This window comes from Muntiacus reevesi, chromosome 1 (genome assembly GCF_963930625.1).
Source record: "Muntiacus reevesi chromosome 1, mMunRee1.1, whole genome shotgun sequence".
Lineage (NCBI taxonomy): Eukaryota > Metazoa > Chordata > Mammalia > Artiodactyla > Cervidae > Muntiacus > Muntiacus reevesi.
This window is the reverse complement of record NC_089249.1, coordinates 22,808,042-22,818,867: the sequence shown is the minus strand read 5'-3', so window position 1 is coordinate 22,818,867 and position 10,826 is coordinate 22,808,042. Positions and strand designations below refer to the sequence as shown.

The window sequence follows — 10,826 nt, the reverse complement described above, 5'->3', positions numbered from 1 at the left end:
TGCAGAGTCCATCATGAGAAACGCTGGGCTGGAAGAAGCACAAGCTGGAATCAACATTGCTGGGAGAAATATCAATAACCTCAGATATGCAGATGACAGCACTCTTATGGCAGAAAGTGAAGAAGAATTAAAGAGCCTCTTGATGAAAGTGAAAGAGGAGAGTGAAAAATTTGGTGTAAAGCTTAACATTCAGAGAACTAAGATTACAGCTTCTGGTCCCATCACTTCATAGGAAATAGATGGGGGAAACAGTGGAAACAGTGGCAGACTTTTATTTTGGGGGGCTCCAAAATCACTGCAGATGGTGTCTACGGCCATGAAATTAAAAGACGCTTCTTCCTTGGAAGGAAAGTTATGACCAATCTAGATAGCATATTAAAAAGCAGAGACATTACTTTGTCAACAAACGTCCGTCTAGTCAAGGCTATGGTTTTTCCTGTGGTCATGTATGGATGTGAGAGTTGGACTGTGAAGAAAGCTGAGCACTGAAGAACTGATGCTTTTGAACTGTGATGTTGGAGGAGACTCTTGAGAGTCCCTTGGACTGCAAGGAGATCCAACCAGTCCATCCTAAAGGAGATAAGTCCTGGGTGTTCATTGGAAGGACTGATGCTGAAGCTGAAACTCGAATTCTTTGGCCACCTCGTGCAAAGAGTTGACTCATTGGAAAAGACCCTGATGCTGGGAGGCATTGGGGGCAGGAAGAGAAGGGGACGACAGAGGATGAGATGGCTGGATGGCATCACCAACTTGATGGACATGAGTTTGAATGAACTCCAGTTGGTGATGGACAGGGAGGCCTGGCATGCTGCGATTCATGGGGTCACAAAGAGTCGGACATGACTGAGTGACTGAACGGAACTGCCTGAACTGAACTGTGTAATTCTATTTTTAATGTCTTGAGGATCCTCATTTCTGTTTTATATGAGTTGTATCAATTTATCCCATCGACAGTGTACAGGGTTCCCTTTTCTCCACATTCACAAAAGAAATTGTTATCTCTTATCTTTCTTTAGGTGATGGCCATTTTAACTGGAGAAGAGCATGGCAACCCACTCCAGTATTCTTGCCTGGAGAATCCCATGGACAGAGAAGCCTGGTGGGCTACAGTCCATAGGTCACACAGAGTCAGACATGACTGAAGTGATTTAGCACTCACAGCCACTCTAACAATGAGGTGACATTGCATAGTGGTTTCTTATTTTTCCAGTTTTATTGAAATATAACTGACATACAGTATAAGTTAAGGTATACAGAATACTAATTTGATTTATGTATATCATGAAGTGATATTAAGTTTAGTGAACATCCATCATCTCATAGAGGTACAAAATAGAAAAAAATTTTATTCTTGTGACGAGAACTAGGATTTATTCTCTTAGCAATTTTCATATATGACATTTGGCCATGTTAACTCTATATGTTATAAATTATAACCTTAGTACTTATTTTTCTTGTATCTGGAAGTTTGTACCTTTGACTGCCTTCATTCAATTCCCCTTTCTCCCACCCCTGCCTATAGTAACCACAAATCTGATCTCTTTTTCTATGTTTGTTTTTGAAGTATAATTTGACTTACAACATTATGTTAGTTCTTCAGTTCAGTTCAGTTCAGTTCAGTCACTCAGTCACGTCCAACTCTTTGCGACCCCATGAACTGCAGCACGCCAGGCCTCCCTGTCCATCACCAACTCCCGGAGTTTACTCAAACTCATGTCCATCGAGTCAGTGATGTTAATTCTTAAGACACAATATGATTCAGTATTTCTATACGTTTCAAAGTGATCACCAAAATAAGTTGTTACAGTGTCACTGAAGATATTATATAGTTTTTGCCAGTATTTCCCACACAGTGCATTTTATGCTCATGTCTTATTTCCTTTAAAACTGGAAGTTTGTACCTCTTATTTAAAAAATTATTCATTATTATTTAAATAACAAAATTATATGTTATAAAAATAATTTATAATTATTTGCATTAATATTTATATATTTTATAATTTTATATTATAATTATTTATATTATAAATTATTTATAAATAAATATATTTAAATATGGGCTTTCCTAGTAGCTCAGAGCATAAAGAATCTGCATGCAATGCTGGAGACTTGGGTTCGATCCCTGGGTTGGGAAGATCCCTTGGAGGTGGGCATGGCAACCCACTCCTATATTCTTGCTTGGAGAATCCCCATGGTCAAAGGAGCCTGGTGGGCTACAGTCCATGGGATCACAAAGAGTACAACATGACTGAGTGACTAAGCACACATATAAATATATATACAAGTTTCTGAGGAGACATGTAAGGTGGTCTGGTATTCCCAAATAAATAAATATTATACAGAACTAGAAAAGGTCAGTTTTCACTTCAGTCTTAAAGAAAGGCAATGAGAAAGAATACTCAAACTACTGCACAGTTGCTCATTTCACATGCTAGTAAGGGAATGCTCAAAATCCTTCAACTTAGGCTTCAACAGTATGTGAACCTTCCATATGTACAAGATGGGTTTAGAAAAGGCAGAGGAACCAGAGATCAAACTGCCAACATTTGTTGGATCACACATGGAGAAAGAAAGGGAATTTCAGAAAAACATCTACTTCTGCTCATTGATTTTGCTAAAGTATTTGACTGTGTGGATCACAACAATCTGGAAAATTCTTCAAGAGATAGGAATACCAGACCATCTTATACATCTCCTGAGAAACCTGTATGCGAGCCATGAAGCAACAGTTAGAACTGGACATGGAACAACAAACTGGTTCCAAATTGGGATATGAGAACAACAAGACTGTATACTGTCACCCTGCTTATTTAACTTCTATGCAGAGTACATCATGCGAAATCCTGGACTGGATGAATCACAAGTTGGAATCAAGACTGCTGAGAGAAACATTAACAGCCTCAGACATGCAGATGATACCCCTCTGATGGGAGAAAGTGAAGAGGAACTTAAGAGCCTCTTGATGAGGATGAAAGAAGAGAGTGAAAAAGCTGGCTTAAAACTCAACATTCAAAAAAGTATGATCATGGCATCTGGTCCCATCACTTCATGGCATGGATAAAAAGAAGGGGGAAAAGTAGAAGCAATGACAGATTTTATTTCTTGGGCTCCAAAATCACTTTGGATAGTGACTGCAGCCATGAAATTAAAAGTCACTTGCTCCTTGGAAAGAAAGCTATGACAAACCTAGACAGTGTATTAGAAAGCAGAGATATCACTTTGCCATCAAAAATCCATATACTCAAAGCTATGTTTTTTCCAGTAGTCCTGTAAGAATGTGAGAGCTGGACCATAAAGCAGGTTGAATGCTGAAGAACTGATGCCTTGGAATTGTGGTGCTGGAGAAGACTCTTGAGAGTTGCTTGAACTTCAAGATCAAACCAGTCAATCCTAAAGGAAATCAACCCTGAATATTCATTGGAAGGACTGATGCTGAAGCTCCAATACTTTGGCCACCGGATGCAAACAGCCAACTCATTGGAAAAGACCCTGATGCTGAAGGCAGGAGAAGAGGGCGGCAAAGGATGGGATGTTTAGACGGTATCACTGACTCAATGGATATGAATTTGAGCAAACTCTGGGAGATCATGGAGGACAGAGCCTGGTGTGCTACAGTCCACGGGGTTGCAAAGAGTTAGACACACTTAGTAAATGAACAACAACAATCACTATGTTTTATTAAGCAGGAGCCAGACATTTGGAAACATCATGTTAGTTTATTTCCTCAACAATCTTATAATCAATAAGTTTCAACTCCATTTTATCAATGAGGTAAAATTGACATTCAGAAAGTTAAAGTAACTCTCCAGAGTCACACAGTCATTGAGAAGTAAAGTTAGAATCCAAACCCCATTCTCTACTCAGCTAAACTAATGTCTCATTGAAGTAACGAGATTATCCAAACAGCTCATGCTCAAGCCACCTTTCTTCCAAGGTAATCTGCTCAATGAAGGTACAGCTTGTGTTCCATAATTAGTTAAAGGTGAGGAGTGGCAGCTGTCAAGAAAAGTAAGGAATGAAAAAAGAGGCACAGTAGTTTCTCAAATGACTTTATTCCATCCCTGTAGTTTAATTGCACATCATCTTCTTTTATTGTTCTCCTTGAAACCATGATTTTTGGTTTAACTGCAGCTCTTAGCTCACCTATCATTCTTTAACCATAAATTTTCATGAACTTTGTCCTGAATACAATGAAACAGCCATAGTTGATAATCTGTAGCATTTGAAAGAACACTTACCTTGAAAGTCAGATGAAATCAGTTTGCTAAAATTGTTGAATTCTTTTTGAGTGTCTCTACATAGGACAGGCAATGCTGGTTGACTATTCTGCAGCCCCCTTTTTCCTTGCTCAATAAAACACTGATTTTTTTCAAGTAGTCACCATTCATGAGTCCTAGGGAAGGTGGCCCCTGCCTTTGGTGAAATATGATTGGTTTAATAAACGAATTGTAATTTCATTTTTCTTGCCATGAATTGAGTTAGGAATTGATGTGTGATCTAATACTGGACAGTATGAATGATGTCTGATGGAAACTTCTGGGAAATTTTTCTTTATTTAAAAAGAAGAATGCAAGAAAAGAATGCTTACTTTTCTGGCCTTTCAACATGGCTCTGTGAAGATGAGGTGTTTGGAATTGCTGTACCATTTTGTTAAAATGAAGAAATCAACCTAGAGACAAAATCTGATACAGTGACAATGACCCAGCAGGCAAATGGAAGGAATCTGAGTTCTTGATGACTGCAATCAATCTCTAAATAACCAAATCTGAGCCTAAACCTGACATTTCTGTTTCTTAGACAAAAAAACATTTACTACCTAAACCATTTTGAGTTGAACTTTCTTGCTAACTGTAAAATGAAGCATTTTAAGTGATAAACTGAAACAGGAGAAACACCACCTGAGATGAGGAGTTGGGTCACTTTAGATATGAGCCACCAAAAGTGGGAATATATTACTATGTTATTAATATGTTCACACTTAATTCTTTTAAAAATCTGTTTTGATTTATTATGCTATTAATATGTTCACACCTAACTCTTTTAAAAATCTGTTTTGAAAATACCACTAAAATAGATTACTTCTATCTTTTAAATTTATGACTGCAAAAATCTCCAATTTGAGCAAGGAGTAAAAGAAACAAGTTCCTGAGGAAAATAGTGTCAATTTTCAAAAATACTAGTTTTCACTCACTCCTCTTATAGAGGCTGTCAATTCTGACTTCACCCATTTTGGCTAAAACAAAAGTATTTTCTTAATAATTCTCTGCTTCTCACACTAATCATTTCTTGTTTTATGAGAGATCTTTTCCAGAAGACCTGTATAGGTCTAGAGTGCCTTAACTCTCACTACACAGTTGATGACTCCTCATTTCCCAGGTGGATCAAAGGGCACTATAAACTGTGACGGTGTCACAGTGAAGTCAGTTCCATCAAGAGCTGTGAGTGCTTCCTTAGAAAGGTACATCTCACTGGTCCACAGCTCTAGGAATAAGTGTTCAGTGTATGTATGTTGAAAGATACTCTAAATGAAAATGGAAATCCCTAACTTCTTTTAAACATAAGAAAACACCCTGCAATGGTTCAAAGAAAATCTGCAACATTTTGGACTTCATTTTTATTCAAAATAAAAATGCCAGATGTATGTTAGCAGCTTATAAGCAAAATTCAGGCTTCTGAGAGAATTAATTGCCTCTTGAAGTGGGATTTTTAAAGGTCTGATCAGTCAAGATGAAGGAATGTCTGTGGCTGCCTCAACCTGTTTCTCTGGACTTATCTATACCTCCTGAGTTGTCTTTCCATCCATAGATGCAGCACTCCAGGTGGGAATAAGACAAAATGTTCAGGAACTAATCCTAAATTGAAATGACTCATTTTCAGGTTTTACTAAATCATGATTAGGCCCAGGTCTGATTTACCAGTAGTCCAGGCTTTAGCTAGATGAACTGAGCTACACTGTTGTGTTGTTTAGTGGCTAAGTCATGTCTGACTGTTTTGTGACCCTATGGACTATAGTCTGCCAGGCTCCTCTGTCCATGGGATTTCCCAGGCAAGAATACTGGAGTGGGTTGCCATTTCTTTCTCCAGGAGATTTTCCCTGTCCAAGGATTGAACCTGTGTCTCCTGCATTGCAGGCAGATTCTTTACCACTGAGCCACCAGGGAAGCCCGGGCTAGACTGCGAATAAGATAAATGCCCTTTCCCCTCTTGACTATGGCTCAGATCACTGATGTCACAGTGTTTACAGCAGAGACACAGCTTCAAGAATCATCTGGAAAAAAAGGGGTTTATTGATTCAAAAAGATTGGCAACATGCAGCATACTCTATTCCTTCTTGGAGATTTCACAATGCATGCTGCATATTAGGGACTCTGAGAAATCTTGTAATCTAGATCTTTTCAATCTTTGTATAACTCAGCCATCTTCAAACTTATTAAGTATAGGCTATTTCTTATCACATAACATGTATAAATACCCCCAAAGAACCTGTGTTCTGAAGAACAGACTTTGAGGAATACTTGTCTGGGCAATATTTATCTTCCTCATTCTACCTGGCCTTCTGAGGAATGAGTCAATAAGTGTCTATGTGTGTGTATAAAATGGTTGACTGGGGGGAGGAAGATTGGGCTTTTATCTAAATCAACCTATCTGAAAAGAGAAATTCAAACAAATAGATTAAAAAAGCAAAACAAAGGCCCATCCAAACAGAAAACTCCAAATAATTTAGTCAGTGTTTATTGTGTAGATACTGTCAGGCATTAAGTGCTTTATAATTATGAAAACATTCAATCCTTAAAGGGATCCCATGAGGTAACTACCCCTATCATTCACGTATTAACAGAGAAGGAAAGCTGAGGCTCAGAGAGAGTAAGGACTTTACCGCAACTAAGCCTAACCCTTACCCTCCCAGCAAGTGGAGCAACCGCAATTTGAGTTCAAGGTGGCTGGTCCTAGAATAAGTCCTCTTAACTGGCCAAGAGACAAACCAAAAGGAGCCCCTCATTTCCCCAGAGTGAAGACAGAGTCTTGCATTCTTGGCTCCCAGGGAAACCCCAGAGAGAAGCCATCTCACCTGGATTCACATGGCCCCTCTGCATTTTCCAACTAAGCCACTTTGGAATGTAACCTAACCTTTCTCTGCTTCAGGTTATTTTCACATTGAAAATGTAAAAAGAAAATAAAAAAGTATATACTTTATGAGGAGGCTGTGAGAAACGCTCAACATATGTCCATTCTTGTTCAGTCAAAGATAGTCACACAAGCCTCCCCCTACTAACCCTAGTCTGTCCTCTACTCTGTCAGAAGAAGACCATGTCATCTTCTACACAATGGTCTTTCAGATATTTAAAGATAGATAACGTGACACTCTTCTTCCAGGCTGAATACTGCTGTTTTTTAAACAACTGTCTTTCAGACTATGACTTTTAGAATGCTTTCCCCTTAACAAATTTTAAACAACTCCTATGCCAATATGTGGTATTTTGATTTTTCTCTCCTGAATAGACCATAAAAAAGTTTTCCTTTTACTCATAGTCCTTAAAGGGTTGAAGTTTATTTCTTAAGAGGTGAAACTGTCAGTATTACTATAAATAAAACATTAAAGTAGAATTTTATTTTGAAAAGTTTGTTTCCTTTTTAATCTATTTTCATTCCTACAACAAATACTTTAAAATATAAGTTACTGAATCTTAAGATGGGCCAGTTACAGGGTCATGTTGGGCATTAACTGAATAAATGATTGCACATTTTTCTTCTCTGTCCTCTTAATAAGAACTGAATCTTTTCTGATACAAGAAGATATTCTAAAGAGGACTTGACCAGATGTTCTCTAAATTCGCGACCAGATGTTCTCTAAATTCGCTCCTAATCCTCAGATTTTGTGACTTGAAGCTTCTGCAATTTTGTTCAAAGTATATACATATTGAAGTCCTCACTCCATGCACTTTATTTAGAGGAAGTTTCATTTGTAACTATAGTATGTAAATTATATATACATGTTTTTATATATATATCTCCCCTCCATTTCCTTCTTTCTTCTAAAGAATTGCTCTTTTATAGGGTGATTAGATTGGTTTTATGGTTTATCTACTCATGTTGCTTATTTTCCCATTTGACACATTAATCCCCTCTTTATCTTGTCAGATAACCCTTTGGTTACTTCCATCAAGTATAAACAATGTTTCCATTTAATAGAAATCCAGGGCAGCAACCTCCCCCATTTCAGAAAATCATGAAGAATTCTTGACAAAGCAACAAGGCCTTTAGATCTCTTAGCAGAAATAAGTGCAGAGGTCCAACTCAGTCCCTTTGATGACATGGACACAGTCTCAGACACACAGAAAAGAAGAAAAGCTTTGCGTATGTATATAGCCCTGTGATCAAAGTGATATTCAGCTGCATACGGACCTCCCTCGGAAGTGTTCATAGACAGTAAAGTACTGAGGTTTTTGTAAACAAAGTAGAACTTGGGGATCAAACATAGTCTATCTTCTCATGGTCGAAGACCCACTCAATTTACTAAAATCTAACAATATCTAGATTTGTATGTCTCTCCGTCTTTAGTCACTAGTTACTCCCATCTTTCTTACAGGAAGTGTTTCTTGGAAAAGAATTTAGGACTAATTAGGGGAGAAATAGAAGCAATTATATTTCTTATTACACTCTTAGCAATTAAAGTTGAACTTCATAAGTCAAATACTCAAACATCATGTCAATCATACCACAGATACCAAGATACACAAATAAGTCACATATACCCAGCTACCAAGGCAGGCAATGCTATTTTTGCCTCATTATATGTTTAATATTATTGAAGGCTCTACTATGCCTTAAAAGCACAGAAATTTCTAAAATATACATTAATTATCTGGAGGAATAAATATACTCCAAATGTTTATCATTAGAATTTTAGAAAAAGAGAAGATTTCTCTCTTCAGCGTTTTAAAAATTGGTATCTAAATAATTTCATTTTGAAGTAGTAACCTTAGTCTTCTTCACTGAGCTTTTGAAATGGAAAGAATTTAAGTTCCAAATATAAAAGACTTAAGTACACATTCAAATTGAAAGTGGCAATTTATTTCCTATCACACTTTGGTGGCCAAAAGGAGCTGAAGGATTTTTTCCCTTCTTACTTCTTGAAGTAAATATTGTCAGATTCTTTTTAAAAAGAAAAATATAACAGAATTATGGTTAAGAAGACTAATTCTATCTGAGTGGTATTAATCATAGTCCAGTTAAAATAACACTTAATATAGACTCCAATAGATGATGCTGTCAACTTTTAAATGCTAGCATTTTTCATATCATTTCTGGATGGCCTAGACAATATTTTTTTCCTCAACATAATTTCATTTTTCTTCTCTAGTGTTTTCTTGACTTAAAATAATGGCTTAAGGAAGATCACATAAGACTTAGTGGTTCTGTGCTATTTTTAAAATTTTAGGCAAAGTAGGCTGGTTGATAATGTAATTCATTAAAATGAGCTGGGTTTTCATGGCCCTGGCTGATCCAACAGATTGACAGATCTAGGTTCCTTCTGTAGCCAAACAGTAAAGTTCATTCTTCACCAGCTCATTGCAGTGGCTAACGTCCAGGAAACAGTATCGTGAATACTACTGTCAGGAGAAATTTGCATTTAATAGTGTTGTTATAGGTGAAGTGTTTCCTTGAGTAAAAATCCTATTTATTATTTAGAGGGAACACCAAATTTCAAACTGTAGAAAAGATTTAAAAAATTTTCTATGATCACTTCCTTTCAATTTCTTCTTCTTATAGTCATGCATGCTCTGTGATCTAAATTTCTTACATTTATTGAAAAGCCAAGAAAAAAATCCAAGAGGATAAAAACAAGCACAAAGTAAACAAACCGGCAGTGTTGCCATTATATTTTCTCCTGGACAACTCCACAAATATTTCTTGTTTCTGTTTCAGCACTGCAGAACAGTACACTCATGGCTCAATGGTGAAACAACACACATGTGAGTAACAAAACATGGAAATCAGAAAAGGAATATAAACGTAAGTCAAAATTTAAAATCCTAGTGATACAACAGCTTTCTTCCTTATTTACTTTGTTAATGTCCATTCCATATAAATTCATATTTTGATTCCAGGAGGTCATGCACTATTAGCCCTGATCAAAAAGACCACTATTTGTAGAGGGTAAAATTGAGCCTGTTGCCAGTATCTACTGGTGTCAAACTCACAAATGTCTTCTGGATTCAAGGACCATGGAAATAGAAAAGTGTAGAAACAGGATATGCTTTTTTGAGGTTTCTTAAGCTGGGAAGTAGAAAAATAGGTGTTTTCCTTTGGGGCTCTTTGTAACTGAGGATGAAGAGGTTCGTATTTCTGAGAGCACTTCTTCACATTCCTCAGTCTTTCAGGGAGTGGTAGGCTTTGGTAGTCCTGCTGTTGACAAAATCTGTCTTCTTAAACTGAGCCTTTGGGACAAGCAAACAGAAATGTGAAAGGTAACAACATTTACACACAAGACAATGTAGGTTTTAGTAACTTATCACCAGGGTCAAATCAAGTGGGACAACAATAGCTGGCTCTTTTTAGCATTCTTACCTTCTTGTAGGCATTATGGAGCTCTGCGTGGGTCCACAGAGAATACAGGAGAACAGAAGCAGCTTTACTTGCTTTGCTGGAGGCACAGCTGAAAATAAGAAAAGGACATTTCCCCTGATCAGTGAGAATGTGTGAGGCTTCTGGATGTTACCCTTGGATGTTCTGTAGATCTTCTTTAATTGCTGTTGCTCAGGAGCCATCCATTAAGTCAGGCCACTCACCATGACAAGAGGTTAGGATGGAGAGCTTTAGGAGGC

General features: G+C 37.3%; 1 protein-coding gene across 1 annotated transcript in view; it reads right to left on the bottom strand.

Annotated features, from left to right (window-relative positions):
* Positions 1–3,648: 3,648 nt before the first annotated feature.
* Positions 3,649–10,826, bottom strand: part of PKP2 (plakophilin 2) — a 91,133-nt gene continuing 83,955 nt past the window's right edge. Inside the window, exons 12-13 of the mRNA XM_065939384.1 lie at positions 10,570–10,657; positions 3,649–10,439 (exon numbers count right to left, since the gene is read on the bottom strand). Coding sequence (XP_065795456.1) covers positions 10,371–10,439; positions 10,570–10,657 — 157 coding nt within the window. The 3' untranslated portion in view covers positions 3,649–10,370. The remainder of the gene's footprint in view (positions 10,440–10,569; positions 10,658–10,826) is intronic.